At 31.2% G+C, this 21,620-nt stretch overlaps 3 protein-coding genes across 3 annotated transcripts in view; all 3 read right to left on the bottom strand.

Moving 5' to 3' along the window:
• Positions 1-1,311: 1,311 nt before the first annotated feature.
• LOC132732737 (guanylate-binding protein 1-like) overlaps positions 1,312-21,620 on the bottom strand; it is a 44,003-nt gene continuing 23,694 nt past the window's right edge. The window contains exons 5-9 of the mRNA XM_060719227.1: positions 7,480-7,895; positions 5,542-5,816; positions 4,624-4,663; positions 3,978-4,283; positions 1,312-1,990 (exon numbers count right to left, since the gene is read on the bottom strand). Coding sequence (XP_060575210.1) covers positions 1,629-1,990; positions 3,978-4,283; positions 4,624-4,663; positions 5,542-5,816; positions 7,480-7,895 — 1,399 coding nt within the window. The 3' untranslated portion in view covers positions 1,312-1,628. The remainder of the gene's footprint in view (positions 1,991-3,977; positions 4,284-4,623; positions 4,664-5,541; positions 5,817-7,479; positions 7,896-21,620) is intronic.
• LOC132732609 (guanylate-binding protein 4-like) lies at positions 8,270-12,958 on the bottom strand. The gene is made up of 4 exons (XM_060719089.1): positions 12,852-12,958; positions 9,452-9,678; positions 9,117-9,244; positions 8,270-8,632 (listed from the first exon to the last, which is right to left on the bottom strand). The coding sequence occupies exons 1-4, from the start codon at positions 12,878-12,880 to the stop codon at positions 8,270-8,272; spliced, it is 747 nt and encodes a 248-aa protein (XP_060575072.1). The 5' UTR covers positions 12,881-12,958.
• Positions 16,281-19,539, bottom strand: LOC132732749 (uncharacterized). Its single transcript, XM_060719254.1, has 3 exons — positions 19,265-19,539; positions 18,254-18,559; positions 16,281-17,795 (listed from the first exon to the last, which is right to left on the bottom strand). The coding sequence occupies exons 1-2, from the start codon at positions 19,521-19,523 to the stop codon at positions 18,279-18,281; spliced, it is 540 nt and encodes a 179-aa protein (XP_060575237.1). The 5' UTR covers positions 19,524-19,539; the 3' UTR covers positions 16,281-17,795; positions 18,254-18,278.

Below are 21,620 nucleotides of genomic sequence, written 5' to 3'. Positions count from 1 at the left end.
TTTAACAAAACCAAGTTGAATTATTTAATTATAACTATTGGGCTTTATTTGACCTTGACCGTGAAGGACAAATTATAGAAATTTGCTTTATTTGTCAGAACATTGGTAGATCTATTTACTTAAAGCTTTGATTAAAATTTGAATAAAGAACACATATTACAAAACCGACATGTTGAATTATTCTCGTATGACTTTGACCTTTAATTGAATTTTATCTCAAGGTCAAATTATTAAAATTTGATTAGATTGGCATAACTTGTTTGCTTCGCTCTAAATCAGGTGTACGATTTTTGGTGCTACTGTTGTGTGCTAAATCTATAAAAAATGTAGGGGGCTCTCTTTTTCTGCTTATATTAATCATTATCAAATATGTTCAAAAATGAAAATCGTAGTTCGACTTTGCTTCTGTTATAATATATAGTATATATGTTCTGAACTCATTAGAACGTACTAGTATTTTGAGGGAGTAAACTGCAAGACTCTACGACCAAATATGACATGATGATTAATTCAAATTTGACCTTGACTTTTGAATGACCTTAACCGTCAATGTCAAATATAAAATTAATACTCTGTTTATATATTTTGTAAAAGAAAATAATGTATTGTAGAAGTATTCTTAACTACAAGATTCTTCCTTAGATGAAGTGAGTTGTAAGGAAAACTCGGACGTAGGCCTCACTAAGCGATGGCTCTTGTGGGTCAGATCCTGCCCCCAACGTGATACGCCATTGTAAACACTCTATCAAAACTATTTAAAGATTTAAACACGAATGACGAATGGAACATCTGTTACAACGATAAAACTGGTTTTCAAACACTTTTTACAGATATGAAAAAAAACCGTATACCACCAAGTCTCAATAAGAGGGCGTATCACGTTGGGGGTAGGATCTGACTCCAAAGCGTCTGTGCTTCAACCGGCACATCATGTTTGTTTGTTTCTTTGATTGGGTTTTACGTCACACCGACATAGTATAAGTCATATGGTGACGTTCCAGCTTTACTGGTGGAGGAAGACGTCAGATGCCCTTCCGTGCATTATTTCAGACATGAACGGGCAAATCAACCGACGTTCTGTAAGCTAGCGAGATAGCTCCCTCACATGAAAAAATTCAAAGTCCCTGTCTCCCTGTCGGGATTCGAACCCATAACGGTGATGGGTTTGAAGTCAACGACCTCAACCACTCGGCCACGTACGTACGCCTCAGCACATCTTGCCTTGCATTACATGGTTTTAAATGCAAGAATACAATAAGAGATAAGAGTTGATATCTGACAATGACGGAAATGCCGCTAAGTTATGTTTATTTACAATGAACAACTACAGTGAGAAATGAAATAAAAGTGTTGTTGTTCAGAGTACATTGTTCTGAAACATGGAATTATGGACAGTATCACATTTGTAAGATACTGCTATAACACTCGAGTAAAGAACAAGTTACTCGAACAAGTATACAACATAAAGCATATGCATACAACATAAAGCAAACAACAAAAAGGTAACAAGTCAAGGTATGATTATATATCCTCCCCTGAATACGAAAAATATGTGTCAAATATGTGTCGAAACAGTTCTGAGAAAATACACAAGTAGGTATCCTAGATATGCAATGCAAATCAAGCTGTCATTTGTAATTCCATAAAGCATCCCACATTCTTGTATGAAACCACTGACATTGTCTTTCCTTTTCCATTTTTCTATACTTTTCAGCTTCCCTTTCCACTAGTTCTTTTTCTGTTTCCAACTGTTTCATTCTTTCTTCTTGTTCCTTTCTGTATCTTTCATTGTCCTTTTGCACAGCATCTTTTTCATGTATTAAGTCGTTGTATATTTTCCTTTCAATTTCCAGCTGCTCATGGAGACGTTTGTCTAGTTTGTTGCAATGGTTCTCTAACATTTGTTTCTGTTTATCTAGTGCTTCCATGTACGAATAATGATGCTCCTTTAGTAATTTAATCATATTTCGGTTGTTTCTCTTTTGCTCGTCTGAAGAAATGTGAAAGTAAGGAAATTATAATAATGTTTTATTTTCAAAAATGTATATTAATGATATATTAATTAATATCTGCTATAAACCGATATCATATATTCGATAGATCGGTCGACATTTCCAGAATCCTTTTAGCGCGAGTCCTTAAAATCTATAGATCTTTTTACATGTTAATTTCATTGTATCTTAGGCAAAATATATTTTGCACAGACTGCAAAAATCCCCGATCGAACACAAGAAAAGTTATAAAAAGAGGGTGTCTCCGCGTGTATTAAGATTCAGTCTAATTTTCATGAAAATTTTGAAAATGAATTTAAAATTGAAATATTGCGATTTGAACAAAGGAAGTAATTACATGTAACACATTGCAAATGGTAGAGGGCAATAATCTGAAATGTTCAAAATGTATATGAGTGCTATAAACGCATGAAGTTTCAAGCTTGTAAATCCTAAACATAAAGCCTTCAAAATTAGCATGAATAATGATAATAATAATAATAATAATAATAATAATAATAACAATAACAAAGGACTATATCTCTTAAATTATGATATGGGAAGAGTTATTGGTTTGGTGCACTGCATTTCTTCTTTATGAGATATTTTCACCTATGCAGTATCAAGTTTACATCTTAAAAACTTTTAAAGTGATGCTCCAGATAAAAATTAAGCATGAAAAATAACTATAAATGTAACAAAGGACAGTGCCTGAAAAATTACGAAAGATAGATATTATTAATTTGCACTGCACTTCTCCTGACTGCAATCAACCGACTATAAAGTTTAAAATTGATTCTCAAATTCTTTTTAAGTCGAGCTCTAAACAAAAATTATAAATGAAAATAACAAAGGACAATTTGGATAGGATTACCATTCTTGTGCACTGTACATACTCCTCCTAAATGAGTTCTAACTATGAAGTTTCAAAGTTTCAAATTGTTTTCTAAAATGCTTTGTAACGCTCCTGCCCTGCCATAAATGTTGAACGAATGGATAGAAGGACGGACGGAGACTCCGCCGCTTATTCGGCAGGAATAAAACAGATCTGTTTTATTCACAGAGTTATCGCAGGAGTTGATATCATGGACAACAATTTGCTTAATATATAAACGAAAAAACTACACGTTTTTTCTTGCAGTTCAGTGTGAAATGACCTAGTTTGTCTTTTTTCACAGCAAATAATTAATTATGTGCAATTTATACATATAATCAACAATGTTTCCTCCAAATTATGCAACGAAATCAAATCGTGAAAACCCTTTAATTGTCTTCAATATGGAAAGGGTTACAGAGTTTATGATGAACCTGGGTAAATGAACACATTTAATGTGTATGTATTTACGAAGAATCAATGATGCAAAAGTGTCTAATAGAATAGTGTAATTCTCCTTTCCCGTTTTTTTAAACATTTTTTACCATCATATCTAGGGGTGTAGCCAGCTTTTTCAACTTTTTTAGGCCCATAAAAGGGGGCCTGGGGGCTAAGCCCCCCGAAGTCAAAAACAATTTCAGATTAAAAAGAGCCAATTGCGCTTTTAAAGTTATTTTCAAGGAAAATTATCAAAACTATAATTTTAAACTATGAATTTGATTAGATGCCAACTTTATTGAGGACGGTAAATTATGCATCAGCCTAAAAAACACCACTTGATTTGACAACACGACTTGAACATATTCCCAATTCCACCCACGCCTGTCTTTATTGTATTTTGGGACTTTTGAAAATGTCAATTTCTTGACCCATTTGTAGGCCTGGGCCAACATAGCCTAATAGTAGCTACGCCACTGATATCTCATGATCTTTGTAAATATGATGATAACTCACATTAAAATTTTGTTTCACATAAAAAAATGAAAATGGCAATAAAGTTTTCCTTTAAACTAAGAACGCATCTTTGTATCATTGATATCAACTAGAAAATCTATGGTCAGAAAATTCCAAGAGCAACGTTCATTTAAAAACGTTCGTTAAAATTTACTGACCTTGAATATCTTCTTCTGTTTTCCGATATATCTCGGCTTTCCTTTGTGCATTTTCTCTTTCAGTTTCCAATTGTTTCTTTGTTTCTTCGAACTCTTTTCTATATCCTTCATTTTCTCTTTGTGCTTCTTCTTTTTTAAGATTTAACTTTTCTTCCAACAAAACTTCATATTGCTTTCTTTCAATTTCTAGATGCTTAAGGAGATCTTTCTGTAAATCCTTTCTGTGTTTATCTAGCGCTTCCATTTGCGTCTTTTGGAGTTCCATTAATAATTTATCCATACTTTCTTTTCTTTGCATTTGCTCCTCTGCGGAAGACAATAAACTAAAGTTATTATACTTTAATGATGAAAAATTATATCAATGATATGTTGGAAATATACAAATTCAACAGAACAAAAAATCTGATCGGTCGACATCGTCTGCGATGGTACAGTCCTTAAGGTCTGTTAATGTCATAATTAAAATTTGTAAAACTCTTCATGCAAGATGCACTTTTAATTATGATATAAAAGAAATTGACTTTATTAACATTTAATAACAAGCTTACAAAGATATTAAGTAATTATTTGAATGATATGAAATAAATTAAGAATTATTGTTACATTTAATCTCAATAATTTTTATGTTGATATGTAGACTATGTACCTTTTCCAACGCTTATATTCCAAACTTTATCCATTTTCATCTGGGAATAACAAATAACATATGATAAAAAAATGTATAAATACGTACATTAAGTTCTTTCTTTGGAGGTTGCAGAATTTAATAACTGAGCGATTAGATAAAGTTAAAAAAAGAAAAGAAATGAATTATGTGCAAGAGGACAACTGGCTAAAAGAACAACGATACAATTAGCATGATTAATATAAGAATGATTCAGTGGAAAGTTCGGGTCATTGAAATCATTCTACATATTTATACAAAGTGTGCATATTCCTTTTCCCAAAAGCTACCAAAAAGAAACTATACTATAAGGTCATTCAGATGATCATACTTCAAACAACAATACACACACACAAAAAAAATTCAAAACGATATTCTTTTTTAAAACTTTGGTTAAAACTGTGGATTTCTTAGTTGTTATTACTGTAGTTTCACCGAAATTGAATTATGAAAAACCATGAACGAATCACGTTAAATACACGGTAAATACTTAAGCAGTCATGGTACGGTTGTCAAGATCACTAGCCAATCCATCTTTCGAAAACACGTTAAGTGCCCCTCTATTCTTTAAATTATTTATTGCATTATGATACCCTTTGCACTGAAAACATTGCTTGATAAAAGTCATACTAGTAATGTAACTTATTTTTTTCTAAATTTTAGTCTTTATTACAAATATTTTTCATTCATCAATTATTGATCAATCACCATAAAAGACAATCTCTATCTTGATATCGATAGTTTGGTTTACGTTCTATTAATGAAGACAGAAGTTTTATTTATCTTAAAATCACAAAACAATTTTTAAGATAGTTTAAAATACGTTCTCAAAATCTCAAATAAATATTATTCACTCTATAATGAATTTAAATATGCGTCTAAATATCGCTGATCACTAACCTGAGCTTGTTTTTCATATTTGCCATTTGTATCATGGACAGCTTTTCTCCGAAAATAGTTTAGCGCTGCTTTTTGTGCGTTTGTGTAAATGCGCCATAAATCATCAGTAGAGACTGATAACTCAACCTTTTTTATTTCATTTACAAACATTTCTACAGCCTCTTTTTCAATTATGGCATTTTCAATTTTTGCTACTCTTTCAAATGCATCATCAACATCTGGAACGCCACCGTGTTTGATTGCTGTAACGTAGCTCTCTACCAAGGTTACAAACACTGAAAAGAGTCATCATTTGTATGATATCTTTATAGATTGTAGATTATTGCACTGTTATAATATTAAATGATCTGTTGAAATATTATATATTACGTCATGTCTGAAAATTGGCCTCCGTGATATTAATCTGCTGCTTTAACTAGACAGGTGATTCATGAGAAATAATCCGCCAGTGGATTGTTATTTTAGTGTTTTAGTTTGCATTTTAAATGTGAAATATGCATGTGTTGATTTATTTGGTAACAAGCAAATTTGTTGAATTGATACCCCCCCCCCCGCATATAAATGACTTTATCAAAGCTTCGTGAGCAATATTTTGACCAAATGATAAAATCTATTGAGTCGAATTATACCAAGAATAAATAATCTTATAACAACTGTGGTTTATTTGGCAAAGCTATTTGTACAACATTCATGCTCTTGGTAAAAATGAAATACAAAAAATGACAACAACAATTACATGTATTATTAATAACAGTATAAGCGCAATGCAGCCTCCAAAGTTATGAAAAAGAAAATTATGTATCTTAGAATCTTTTCTTTTTCATTTCTTACTAAAATTTCTCAAATCGTGAAGTTACAAGTTGGTACATCCAATAATTTTAGATACATATATCTATAATATTACAAGTTGAACCTCCATGACCTTTTCAGATATACCCAGTACAGACATTAAGTATGACTGTCAGCTCACCATTCAAGTGCTGACATTTCCTTAAGCGACAGATTATGTCACGTATGTCAAACATTAGAGGATGAGTTTCACTTATTGTTTGAATGTAAATTTTATAATTCTATTAGGAAACGATATATAAATCGATATTACGTTATAAACCCAAATATGTATAAAACTGTAACTCTCTTTCAGTACAAATATATAAAGAAATTTAGCAGTGTTTATCTATAAAGCTTTCGAGATTCGAAAATAATATACTTTACAATCTTAGTGAGTAATAAATAAATGTATACCGTAAGGCTCAAAAGTTTCTCTATACTTATAGAATCATTTTCCTACTTTCAAACTTTGCTTGGTACCTTTAAGATGTATCATGTTCACTTTTCTTCTTTTTTCTTTTATTCATTTTACTTGTTTTATCCTCTTGTTAAAATTGTATGAATTTTCAATCAATGTAACAATTTCATTATTATGCTGCAAAAACTAATGGTAAAGAAATCTTGATTCTTGTTTACATAATAATTAGCATGTCTATTTCCTTTTTATGCGTCATACTGGTTTGGCATATTGATGACTTTTGGATATAGTAATAACCGTCTTCTACTTTCGTTTTCAATACAAGGAAATTTGTCAAATACTTAAATGCATATTTGTATAAACTTCACATTAAATACCTGTCATGCTTTTGAGTAATAGTAGTAATAAAAATGGTCTTGTATACGCTTCTTAACATGTTCTATCTAATTTGCCCGAACAACAACGCTATATCCTTATCTACCCACCTTCCTCTGTACAAAGGCTCGCACGATGAAAATATCATGAACACTTAAATAGTGCAATAGCAATGAGATTGAAGCATTTTATACGCTTCAAACACCATTTTATGCAGTAATTAATCTTCAACACCATTAATAACACTTTCAAAATTTATAATTACATTTGGTCAGGAAAAATGAAAATGTTATTATTTATAATCATTTACTTACTTCGTCCATTTACTGGTTTACTTGTTAGCAATTTTTTTGGTGGTACGCTGTAAATGTGCGATAAAAATCGGGATGTCACATCTTTAAACTTGGTAGATAAATCGTCAAAGCTCAGAGTTTCCAGATTGTCCATGACATCACTATCACCCGGCACAGGGAATGCAAAACACATACGTTTCTGAAAGTTTTTTCTGATGCATTCTCGTGGTTTGTTGAAGTATTCCGCTTTGCTTTTGTTTTCAGCTAAACATACCTCAAGATAATCATTTGCTGATATCGTCTTCCCATTAATGACCAACTTTAGACTGAAATCTCTCAAACAAAGAACGAAATCTGGCAGTATCAAATTCAATGTTTTGTTATCTTCTGATGATTCACCACGAAACCTGATATTCTTTTCCATTTCTGTTACAAATCTTTAGTTCGTTAAGTTAAAATTGTATACATTTAAAAAGTTGGAAAAGATTTTTCTGTAGAATAACAAATTATTCAAATTTAGACGCCGTTTATATAAATTTTTGTGATTGTCTCAAATATCTGTGTTGTTGTTGTTTCTTTTTTGCAATTAACATACCTTTATAAATTTTATTTTGCTTAACAGGCCTGTTGATATTTAGGTTCTCCGATGTAATGTGTCATAGTTGATGTAAACAAAACTTATATTAATGATGTTATGATAATAAAAAGGCATGTGTCAATATGGATTTAGAGAATATGACTTGTTATAAAGTCATTTTCATATTTACCATCCACAAACAGTAAGATATTACAATAAAGTTTATTACGCATATCATATATTTTCTAAATAGCCTATGCAGCGTTTGAGTGTAGCTATCCATAATGTCATATCCATCGAGTGAACCAAACGTTGCAACTGGGTCCGACTGAGACTGTTCAAAAGAGATGATGAAAGGGGCAACATCTGCATGATTTTCTTTATATTTATTGCAGCCATTTGCAGAGATTTAACTACATCACAGATAAATGACTGTTTTGTTCGTCTTCTCAGATTTAATGTCGATTGATGCAATAGTAAAGGATACGTGAGTTTAGATACAGCTTCGTTATCGAATGCTCCCTTCATATTATAAACAAGGCAGTTGCACAAGAGTGTCGCTAATGTAAATATCTTGTTGTCATGACTTGGGTCGCCCTTCAAATATTACAATTCATTCGTTATTTGGGAAAATTACAAAGAACTTACTGATAAAACTAAATTTGACATATTTATAATACAGATTAACAATATGTATATTTTTTAACGCTTTGATTAGATGATGATCAGATATAAACAATATTGTGCCTGATTAAGCGTCTTCGTATTTTTGCATTTTCGCCTAAAATGTTGTTTCAAAACATTATATACATTTAAGTTCACAAGATAAACTAACACTTAGGATTATCTCAGAGCTTAAAACATCGGCGGTTTCTGGTCAGTTGGTCAAACTGAAGGACAGATATTTATTTGTTTTCAAACAGTCCGTTTTATGAAACCATATAGGGCGAAAACCAAGATATGCAGGAATACCTTCTAACTATGAATAAAACAATATGTTAAGAAAACCAAAACCCCATACATTTGATTCATTTTTGTTTAATGAGCTTCATTCAATTTATTCATAGCAAAACATACATACCTTTTCAACATCACCAAGACCCTCTGTATCAAGAAGCAACAAAACTGTATCCGACATTGTTGGATGCATTTTACACCATACCCAAATACCTTTGGTTTTCGATTCAATCATGTCTCCCAATGCAAAACCTAAATAATTATTTCTTTTTGTAGTTTTAATACATTCATATTACAAAGGATGCATAATGGCAATCGATGATATAAGCTTCCTGACAGAAAATCGCGTAGCGGAATTTCTTTTAAAATCGCTAATTTAAATTCGACACCAAAACATACTCTAATAATATACCTGGTTTGTCTTAAAGTATTACCCTAAACATTATCTGGTAATATTACCTGTTGTTGATTCTGCTAAAAGATTCATCAGGTAAGATTTGCCAGTTCTGTATTGACCTACCACGGCTACAATAACCATTGGCAGATCAATCTCTTTAAGTTGGTTGAGTACTTCCTGCTTCTCCTCCATTTTGATTATTTCTTCACCATGTACATCCTCCACACTTTCGCTACTAATCAAACACATAGGATGTTTGAATATCTCCATATCCTCTAAAGACCTTCCGCTGTAAAACAATATTTACTCTAATTCCTAATAAAACTATTGACGTTTTGTTTATTTATGCTACTCATCACATTTAAAAAAAACTTTAAAGCATTTTCCATATGATGAATGGCCAGTGACGTAGCACCGTATAACATAATACCAATAAAGGTTAACCCACAACATAGTAGGACAGAAGGTAATAATGTTTTCGGTCCCGGGACGCAAATCATAACTGGTCATGTGTCATAATCAGCTAAAGTCAATGTAAAATAAGTTTCTTTTTAAAGTGTTTGAATGTTTCTATTTCTACTAAGGTTGTTTTTAATGTTTCTTTTGCATTGAAACAGTCTCAGATTGAGAAAATTTATACGGTCTCCTGGAATATATCTAAAAGAAGATTAGTGTTAAAATAGTGGCTTAATAGCTTTATATAATTTACGCAAGAATGACTTTGCAATTTTGACTTATACTGGACTAGGGGCATTCGGCCGATTTGGCAAGTTCAACCCCTTGTCTATATATTATATATACAATATATATATATTTTTTTAAAAATTACTTTTTTACACTATCCCAACACTGTGCTGGGTCCCTGTGCTTTTAACTCTAAGAAAAATGTCTGTTTTAATTTGCTGACTGATTTAAACTTTATATTTTCTAGAAAAGTAACCAAAACATTATTTTCTTTCAGTTGATAGTAACTGACAATGTTTACATTTTTACGTTTTTGACTGGAAAACTCATTGTAAATAAACCCCTCCACCTGTAAACCTTAATTGACATACAGAAAAGTTAAACTGTTTTTCAAATGAGCAAATCAATGGGGATTTTAAATTGAGTTACTTGAGGCTAACAAGGAATTTGTCTCACATTTTCCATTTATTTTAAAAGGATTTACACATTTCATTAACTCAATTGTTTTTACCTTATTGCATTTTAGAATCTCGCTGTTTTTTCCCCCAGATATTTTATAGAAACATGATAGCCTTACTGTAGATAAAGGTATAAATTCTGGACATTTCAGTAAAAAATGTGCCTAATTATATGTTGAAAAGGCCATTTATTTAGATTTTCTAAATGTGACATGTTAGAAACTTGACAAGGTGTAGACAACTTTTAGAGCGAAAGGGCGGAGCTATCTGTGATTTAGAGAAATGCCTTGTTTTTGGTTGAAAAAAAAAATGTCGATCATTAAATAGGTTAATGTTTTATAATACATATTAACAAAAATAATTGACCAATTATTTTGTTAATATGTATTATTAAACACTAACCTATACATAATATCATACTCATTGACATCCCATTGAAGAAAAGCGTTACAATTGATAGTCGTTACTATCCCAGTTAAGATAGTTTTGATTATATAATTTTCTGAACGAAAATGTTGTCTTTTTCCAAAGTCAGATACTCACACAAAATATTGCAAAACCAAAAGAATCAAATAGAAATCTCTCAATGGAACATTTATTATTTATCATTTATTATGTCCTTCGGTCCTACACTTCTTTTAATTTGCATAATAGAAAAAATGCGGTTAAGTTATATCTTTTTTAAAATTTTCAAATGATAATAGACAGATCTAGCTTATTTCAATCATGAAGTAAGTAACAATCAAAATTAAATTGTTATTATCGTCTACATTAACGTAAAATGTTTCAAAAATAGATATTAAATTAAAACATCAAACGTAACTTTACTGGCAGGATATTGTTATAACATTTAAATTTTCACACATAATCTTGATTCGACTGGACACATTAAACGTCCGTCAAAAATTAACGATAAAATGTTTCCAGTCGAATTATGTGTGAAAATTTAAATTGTTATCCTAAAGTTGACCTTAACCTGTGTTAGCAAATATATGTAGAGGAAATTAATATGAACATTGAAATGATACATTATCTAATATTGTGTCCGGTTATCGACTCTCTTAGATTATATTATCATTTTAACAGATTGATTTTTACCAAGGGTTCAGCCGCAATGAAATATTTAATTTACATTTTTAGATAATCTTTGTAATGTGATTATCATTTGGTTTGAAAAACAAGTTTCTGATGTTTTAAAATATAAATAAGAAACTATTTATTATCGAATTACATATAATCTGTTAAAGATCTTAACGGTGTACTATAACTTTATAACTTTAAGAATACGGTAGCGTGACTGTTTATATTCAGTGTTATATTTCTTTTACAAAAATAAACAATTATCATAAACAAAAGACTTAATTGACTTAAGCTATAATTGGCGATACAACAAAAGGAACTTTAACTAGTGTACCGTTAATGATCTTAAAGTGGAGACGGTAATTTCGTATAAAGTCGTCTGCAAGCTTGTGTTATTTTTGTCGAACCAACAAAAGTTAATTGAAAAAAAAAATGATTTTGACTCTTAAAATTTCATAAAAAAACTGTATAATGGATAAGTATGTATGAATGTCGTTTATTTCATAATAAAAACATATGCAGATAACTTCTGTAAATATATAAAAGCAAACATTAATTGGAGAAAATCGATCTCAATGAAGTACCTATCAAACTACCAGGTGCTTAATTTATCATTAACGAGCGAAAAAAATTATGTCGGCGCATAACACACAAGAACAGATGGTCATATTTTTATTTTAACCTATCTTTGGCACATTTTCACAGTTTTTCCGTTATGATCTAGGTAAAATTAGGATATTAAAAAAAATATATAAATGAAGGAAGTTAGTTACTGAAATGAGGATAACGTCTATGAACTTTTCATCAATAACTTATATTTTACTGTCTCTAACATGAAATCTCTATACTCAAAAGTAGATATAACTTCAAATTATAATTAAGATCTATCTAATAACAGCAACATTCATTTGATCTTCGTGCGATGTCTAATCAATGACCGCAAAAATGTGTACCAATTTGTTAAGTTATAATGGTAATGTCCTTTCTATGATTGCAATTTTATGATTCTTTTACCTATCTTATTAAAGTAATTGTATACTTTTTTTTACATTTTTTAAATGTTCACTGACTGCACTGCGAGTTATCATTAAAGAAACACACTGAGGTCCAACAATAGGTGAAAAATGTCACCAATTTGCCATCCAAAATCACTATATTATACATGTATCTAGAATGACAATAATGTACAATATTACTAACCCAATAACAACAATTAAGCAATAAAAAATTCAAATTTTACCTGGGTTTTTCTTTAATCTTGTCGGCCATGATGGATGCAATGTTTTCCCTAACATGTACAGAAGTTACCCATAATTCATTGGGTATGAATAAAATACGCAACGGAGATTTTTGCGCAACGGAGTAAACAGGCAAACTATTTGTTGAGTTTTTACAATATTCAATCTTAGGGTGATTTTATCTATAAAACGAAGAAAGTTTGTATAAAAGATAGTTTTTTAAAAAAACATGAAATAGTAAATTCATTTATAACTAAATTCAGACTAAGATTAAAAAGATCTGTTAATTGGCTGTAAGAAAGTTTGTTTTGAAGTCTATTAAATTTGTTTCAATTTTGATAGTTTGAAGAATTAGAGACAGACGAACTTTGTACATAGGATATATTTTAGGGACACAATGCATATTTATTCAATACAGCCTCAACAAAAAAAATCTAGTACTTCAATTTATCCATAAAAAACAAAAAACAAAAAAACAAACAGTTTTACTATGTGACCCCAGTGTTTTCTTCCTTTTTATAATAAAGAAAGAAAAACTTGAGGTATACTGGTTCGTAGATTTAATTTGTAGTGGGCATGTAACAGGATACACAATACAACATTTCCACTCAACATAATACATAAAGCCCATCCGACTCTGTAAATACCTGTATCACTCACACTGTGATATTAGCTGTCTGTACTCTATTTACAATACCAATTCCTCAATGCTGATTAATTATCAAATTCTAAGTAAATAAAAATACATTTGCACAAACAATGGTCTGATTATATAAAGAATGACCTTAAATTACCCTAACCTTCCGAGGGAAACGTTATGGTAACTGTCAAAGGGAGATAATCACACAAGTTAAGAGTTAAATAAAACAAGGTCGACATAGTAGTCTATGTTGGAAAATAACATTAAATTAAAAATATCACTTGAATACAACAATATAAAAGAAATTCTTACATTTATGACTTTCCATCCTGTAAGAGATTATATATTATGAAAGCTAAACATGTAGAAGTATGTGTCATTTGATTGTTTGGTTGTAATTACGTCTAACTGACACAGCTGAAGTTATATGGCGACTTTACTGTTTGAGGAAGACCACCGGTGCATTGCGTCAGGCAAAAGCGGTCACCTGAGTAAAACCACCGTCGAGACGAGAGAATTTCAAATTCTTAATTGGAAATCTAGTTTTTTAAAGCAACCAGGTTAAAATACCCTTTAGGTAGTAAAATAAAAAAGTTAAAATTTTCATACTTTTCTATATAATTATACAAAAACATCTAGGTATAGAAGCGCAAAGAACCTTCCCGTAAATGACGTGTTGTGTTTTTCTGATTTTGTAAGTTTCTTCAATTTAAAAAAGGTTATGATTTCAAACATTAACTGCAACCGGAGAATTCAAAGTGCAACAAAATGTTTAACCTGTATCACAAATTCAGTACAATCGGTAACCATGTATACGTCCGCCGCCTTGAAATAAGTTCTGTCAAATTGCTGAATAATTTGGATAGTGTGCGGCGGCAAAGCAAGAAGTTGTATTCCTCTTTCGGTCTTTCCAGAAGGAAGTCCACGACAACAAGTGTTATATAGTGATAATCACCAAAAAAGTATAATTTACTGTGAATTATTCGGAGAAAGACTTGGAGGAGATTTCACAAAAGCTTCTAACCACTTTTGATGAAAGGTTATGTCTACCTCGTTTTTTGTGTGAAGCAACTATTGCTTGCAAAATATCTGAAACTATAGATGTGACTACTACATCACATCTTATTTCACCTGTTCCTAGGAATGCTTCGATTCCAGCAACACTGTATGTTACCACTAGGACCAGATTCCACTACACTGAGATTTTGTACCACTGATATCCATAATGAAACTGAGGCTAAATGGGACTACACCGAGGTAATATAAAATATATATTATATCTCACATACATTATGTTCCTATATTTTCCTCATGTATTTCTCTGGTTGGGTTTTATGTCTACCAATCCAGAAGAAGTCATATGGCGATTTCCTGGTTTAAGTGGCGGAGGAAGATATCGGGCGCCCATCCGTGCATTAAGGCACGAACGTGAGTAGAACCAGCGACGATCCATAATCTATCACATGAAATAATCCTTAGAAGTCAGTAGTGCAATTGTCAGCAGACCTTTCATTATACTGAAAATTTTCATTGAAACATTTTGCATTGCTTTTGAAGAAATGCAATTTATTTATGCGTAGTAATTTTTACATTTTGTTGTAGTGCGAAAAGATACAAACATATCTAGCATCAGTTCGTTAGACGTTTGTGGACTGACAATGTTACTTTCATATATGCGCAGGATTTTCCTACCTTGATGCGAAGATCTTCTTTTTCAGACCAACCAATTATATTAATAGATCGTGCGAATTCGGCCCGCGTCTCATTTTCATTTTAACGCGAGATTGATGATAGTGAAACTTTATTATAGCATGCAACAATTACGTAAATCTCATCCAATAGGTCCTCTGAAAGGATTATCGCTAATATTTTGCATTTCAGGCGGGGCAATTAAAGCACGTGGCAAGTGGGCGATGTTTAACGGCAGCAGACGACAAGAAAACAATTCAGCTAACACCATGTGTAAATGGTAACCGGAAACAAGAGTGGTCCTGGTATGTGATGAAATGAGATTGTTTTTGGGGACCAGAAGAAATATACCCATGTTTTATATGAGCATATATTGGAGTGAGAGCACAAATTTTGAAATACATGTATGAACAGAGGAGGTTTAACTGGGCGTTTTTGAAGCATAAACTCGTGTGCTTAATTAAGTCAGTAATTACATATATGTTGTATAATATAAATTCATTTGTGTCGCAAAATCATCTCATAAAATTTTCATTTTGAAGGTTTTTAATATTAAGTTACTTTGTATCTATATCAAATAAATACTTGTAATTTCGAATAAGCTATACAGTGTTATAGTTTTTGAGATATTATTTATATAAATAAATCACTGGGTTACCAGCCATTCTTTGCAAATTTCTGTCACAGGAAGTAAATGCTCTTCTTTTTTAGAGGCTATTCATTAGAGATTTAATATAAGTTGACCTTGACCTTAATTTGACCTGGAGTTTTTATCCAATTATTTTTATAACTTTTATCATTCATTTGTAGATTTTATTTGTACTTGCACGAAAGATCACTTATAATAACTTATAATAAGATTTTAAATAATTGAAGTTCAAGTTAAATGTTTATGAAGCAAGACTAAAATTTTACCCATTGCTGAATGGATTAATGCATATCTACTCGCCGCCGCATGCATGCGACGTCTAATAAACTTGGCTTTTAAATGACCTTGACCGTCAATGGCAAATATTGAATTTAGCATAGAGTGTGATAGATTTGTTATTCATTAACGGCTTTGACTTATACTAAGATAAAAGAACCCTTTTGACAAAACACGCAAGTTGAATTATTTAATTATAACTATTGGGCTTCATTTGACCATGACCGTCATGGTCAAATTATTGAAATTTGCTTAATTTGTCATGACATTGGTAGAACTATTTACTTAAAGCTTTAATTCATACTTGGAAAAAGAACACATATTACAAAACCGATGTTGAATTATTCTCATATGACTTTGACCTTTAATTGACCTTTATCTCAAGGTCATCATTGAAATTTGATAAGAGTGTCATAACTTATTTGTTTATGGATTTAATTCATTCTTGGACAAGCCTGTTCAACGCAGACCTCTAACACCGTCGGAATTTCGCTTCAAATCAGGTGTTCGATTTCTGGTGGCCTACTGTTGTGTGCTCAATCTAAGAAAAATGTAGGTTGTTCTCTTTTTCTGATTATATCATAATCAAATATGTTAAAAATGAAAATCGTAGTTCGACTTTGCTTCTGTTATAATATATTGTATGTATGTTCTGAAGTCATTAGAACGTACTAGTATTTTGAGAGAGTAAAGTGCAAAACTCTACGACGAAATATGACATGATGATTAATTCAAATTTGACCTTGACTTTTGAATGACCTTGACCGTCAATGTCAAATATAAAATTTGTTTATATATTTTGTAAAAGAAAATAATGTATTGTAGAAGTATTCTTTACTACAATATTCTTTCTTAGATGAAGTGAGGTGTAAGGAAAAGTAGAAAGTGGCATTCACTAAGAGGTGGCTCTTGTTTCATATACATGTATACTAGTATAATTATGCTTCTACCAGCACATCTTGTTTGTTAATTCGATTGGGTTTTACGTCACATTTACATAGTAGAGGTCATATGGTGACGTTCTAGCTTTACTGGTGGAGGAAAACCTCAGATGCCCTTCCATGCAATATTTCAGACACGAACGGGCACAGCGGTGAGGGGCAAATGGTTTGAAGTCTACGACCTTTATCGCTCGGCCACGGACGTCCCAGCAGATATTGTACTTATATTACATGGTCAAATGCAACATGCAGTTAGAGATAAGAGTGATATCAGACAATGACGGAATGCCATTAAGTTACGTGTATTTACATTGAACAACTACGAGTACAATGAGAAATGAAATAAAAATGTTTCTGTAAGAGTACATTGTTCTGAAACAAGGAATTCTGGACCGGATCACATTTGTTAGATGATACTGCTTTAACACTCCAGCAAAGAACAAGTTCTGGATCAATAAACTCGAACAAGTAAACAACAGAAAGCATACAACATAAAGCATACAAAAAAAAACAAGTCAAGGTATGATTATATAGCCTCCCCCGAATACGAAAACAATATGTCGAAACAGTTCTGAGAAAATACGCATGAAGGTGTCCTAGATATGCAATGCAAATCAAACTGTCATTTGTTATTCCATAAAGCATCCAGCATTCTTGTATGAAACCACTGACATTGTTTTTCCTTTTCTATTTTTCTATACCTTTCAGCTTTCCATTCCACTGGTTCTTTTTCTGTTTCCAACTGTTCCAACTGTCATGTGATATTTATACATATAATTACAATGTTTTCTCCAAATTATGCAACGAAATCAAATCGTGAAAACCCTTTAATTGTCTTCAATATGGAAAGGATTACAGAGTTTATGACGAACCTGGTTAAATTAACACATTACATTTGTCTGTATGTATGAAGAATTTATGATGTTAAATTGTCTGATAAAATAGAGTGAATCCCCTTTCCCACCTGGGGAACTTGTTTTATGTTTTACATTTTTAACTATCCTATCTCATGTACATACAAAATCTTGGAAAAAATGTCGACAACTCACAATATAATTGTGTTCCATTGATAAATATCTACGCAAAATTGATAATGACAATAAGGTGTTCTAAGAACGCATCTTTTTATCATTGATATACACTAGGGTATATATATGATCGGAAATTTCATTCTAAGAGCAACGGTCATTTATGTAAAAATTTACTGACCTTGATTATCTTCTGCTTGTTTTCGTTATATTTCAGATTCCCTTTCTGCTATATGTCTTTCTGTTTCCAATTTTTTTTTTGTTTCTTCTAACTCTATTCTATATCTTTCAATTTCTCTTTGTGATTCTTCTTTTACAAGTTTCATCTTTTCTTCCAACAACATGTCATATTTCTTTCTTTCAATTTCTAGACGTTTAAAAAGATCTTTCTGTTGATCTTTTCTCATTTTATCTAATGCTTCCATTTGCGCCTTCTGGTGTTCCTTTAATAATTTATCGAAGTTTTCTCTGTGCCGCCTTTCTTCATCTGAAAAGAAATCTATTCATTTTAATTACATTTTATTGATTACAAATAATAATATGAAAAATCTTACCATTTTTTATATTTCACACTTAAACAATATATACATAGAGCACAGTTGACATCTTCATATTTATTACGGTCCTTAATTTGTTCGAAACATTATTCGGCTCAAGATACACTTATTAATCTTCATAAAAGGTCTCGTTTTTATTTAAAAATGTTCCTGTTAGTTAATGTCATGATGAAATGCCTCTTTCCTATCAAATTACCGGTAATCAAACATTGGTAAATAAGTAGAAAATGATCCTGAATTAACAAACAAACCTGAAAATGATATTGTTATCATTAACGATATTGATGATAATAAGAATTATCTTTTTCAATATGAAAAGTTTCTTGATTTGACCATGATTATTAAGAAAAGTTTTAGTTTTGCATAATTCAAAGGTCATAATTTTTCTTATCTGGACAACAAAATAAAATTTGTATCTTAAACCATCCTGGCATTTTATTATATTTTTCGTTTACTTACTTAATAAATCAATATCAATATCGAAATTTAAAAAAGTGAATAATTACGTAAAGAAATAAATAATGAAAATCACAAAATCAGTTTCTTCTTAACAAATTATCTACTACCATGCAAATCGTTTATAACAGGAATTTCCAAAGCGCGTCATAATTATATCATTGTCAAACTCTACTGACCTTGCCTTTCTCTTTCTTGTTTCCTACAGAATTCGGCATCTCGTCTTGCATTTTCTCTTTCTGTTTCTAGTTGTTTCTTTCTTTCCCCCAGCTCACTTCTATATCTTTCATTTTCTCTTTGTGCTTCTTCTTTTTTAAGATTTAACTTTTCTTCCAACAACACTTCATATTTCTTTCTTTCAATTTCTAGATTCTTAAGGAGATCTTTCTGTAGATCTTTCCTTTGTTTATCTAGCGCTTCCTTTAACAGTTGATCCATACTTCGCCTTTGCTCATCTGAGGAATAAAATAAACAATAGTTATTACATTGCAATGATATGATATGTTGGAAATATACAAATTTATCAGAACAGGAAATCTGATCGTTCGACATCTTCCATGATGTTTTGGTCCTTAAATTATGTAAAAATCATACTTAAAATGTGTAAAAATAGAGAAAATAAGAATCCCTAAAGAAAGCCCAACACGGCATAATTGAAAATGTTGCAGGCTCGGTTTGATTGAGCCTGTTCATGGACGGTACTGTTAAGTGCAAACTACCGTTCACGCCCCCTAGCACCGGCTTGAGAAGAATTCAACATTTACTATGAACTGGTACAATTTAGAATTTTGAAGAATCCGCAGATGTATTCATATGGCGGTTATCATGGAACCTTCAATGTGACACGCAAGTGCCATTCCATGAAAAGCGGCATATGGTCCCCAAGTAAAAAAATGCGTGTGCCCTAAACGAGAAAACAATGGGCGGAACTAAATAAAATTACATTTTGAAAGGGGATCAGAGGTTATGAAGCCTGCATATCACAGATATGACGTCAAAAGACAAATTTAAAAAGCAGGCCACATATCCTAATGGTGATTATACAGTATTCAAGTGAGGAATAATGGAACCACCCAACAAGAAAAAGCCGAATAGAAAGAACTAAATTACCACAAGCACAACAATAATGTCGTGCTGAACGATCTTTAAGAATAGGAAATATAACATCTCTGATTGAATGTACGGAGCGACTTTTACAGCCTCCACACGGCACACGCTGATGTGGCGATAAAATAGAGAAAATAAGAATCCCTAAAGAAAGCCCAACACGGCATAATTGAAAATGTTGCAGGCTCCACGCTCCATAGCACCGGCTAAAACACATTACTCAAGATACACTTTTAAATATGCTATAAAAGAAATTGAGATTAAAAACATTTAATAACAAGCTTTCCTGGACATCATGTAATTATTATGATTATTATTATTATTACATTTAATCTTAATATTGTTGATAGATATAATAATACTTACCCTTTTCAATGGTTTTATCCCAAACTTTATCCATTTTTACCTGAGAATAAAAAATAACACAATGATAAAAAAAACTATATAGATAGGTTTTCCCCTATTTGATACACATTAGGACATCATACTTATACATAGTATAACGAAGTGTCAGGGAAAATAATTTAGTTCAATATAAACATTCGACATTTCATCATCTTATCTCTTTTTTTTTATTTCAAATCAAAATTCTTGTTTTTAAATCTGATTTATTTGTTATTATTAAAGTTTTATTGAAATAGATTAATGAAAAACAATAAACAAATCACGTATAATACAAGATAAATAATAAGGCAGTCATGGCACGGTTGTCAAGATCACTAGCCAATCCATGTATCCAAACCCCTCCATTCTTTAAAATATTTATTGCATTATGATACCCTTCGGACTTAAGACATTTCTTGATAAAAGTCATACTAGTTAATGTAACTTATTTTTCTGAATTTTAGTCTTAACAACAAATATTTTTTCGTTCAATTTCTATCATCGATCAATCACCATTGTAGATAATATAAATTTATCTTGACATCGGTAGTTTAGTTAACGTTCTATTAATTAATTCTGAAATTTATTTCATCTTAGAATGACAGAACAAGTTTTAAAAAGATTTATAAATACTTTCTCAAAATCTAAAATAAATATTTTCCATTCAATAATGTATATAAATTTTTCGGCTCAATAATGCGGATCTTTAACCTGAACTTTTTTTTCATATTTGCCATTTGTTTCAAGGACAGCATTCCTTCGAAAATAGTCAAGCGTTGTTTGTTGGGCGTTTGTATAAATGCGCCGTAAATTATCAGTAGAGACTGATAACTCAACCTCTTTCATTTCATTTGATAACATATCTACAGCCACTTTTTCAATTGTAGCATTTTCAATGTTTGCTACTCTTTCAAATGCATCATTAACATCTGGAACGACACCGTGTTTGATTGCTGTAACGTAGCTCTCTACCAAGGTTACAAACACTGAAAAGAGTTATCATTTGATATACATGTAAGTTATCTTTATATACTGTAGATTATT

The sequence above is a fragment of the Ruditapes philippinarum genome, unplaced genomic scaffold (assembly GCF_026571515.1).
Source record: "Ruditapes philippinarum isolate M1 unplaced genomic scaffold, ASM2657151v2 ctg1110_1_1_1_1, whole genome shotgun sequence".
Lineage (NCBI taxonomy): Eukaryota > Metazoa > Mollusca > Bivalvia > Venerida > Veneridae > Ruditapes > Ruditapes philippinarum.
Note: the sequence above shows the minus strand (reverse complement) of the source record. Positions and strands in the feature narration are given on the sequence as shown.

What these genes read in the sequence shown, in the direction of transcription:
- LOC132732609 (XM_060719089.1), bottom strand. Translation starts at nt 12,880, where the DNA reads ATGGCCGACAAGATTAAAGAAAAACCCAG. An exon ending in AAGATTAAAGAAAAACCCAG is followed by an intron (nt 9,679 to 12,851) that starts GTAAAATTTGAA and finishes ATTGTTTTACAG; the next exon opens with CGGAAGGTCTTTAGAGGATA. An exon ending in TTTAGCAGAATCAACAACAG is followed by an intron (nt 9,245 to 9,451) that starts GTAATATTACCA and finishes ATAATTATTTAG; the next exon opens with GTTTTGCATTGGGAGACATG.
- LOC132732749 (XM_060719254.1), bottom strand. Translation starts at nt 19,523, where the DNA reads ATGGATCAACTGTTAAAGGAAGCGCTAGATAAACAAAGGAAAGATCTA. An exon ending in ACAAGAAAGAGAAAGGCAAG is followed by an intron (nt 18,560 to 19,264) that starts GTCAGTAGAGTT and finishes ATTTCTTTTCAG; the next exon opens with ATGAAGAAAGGCGGCACAGA.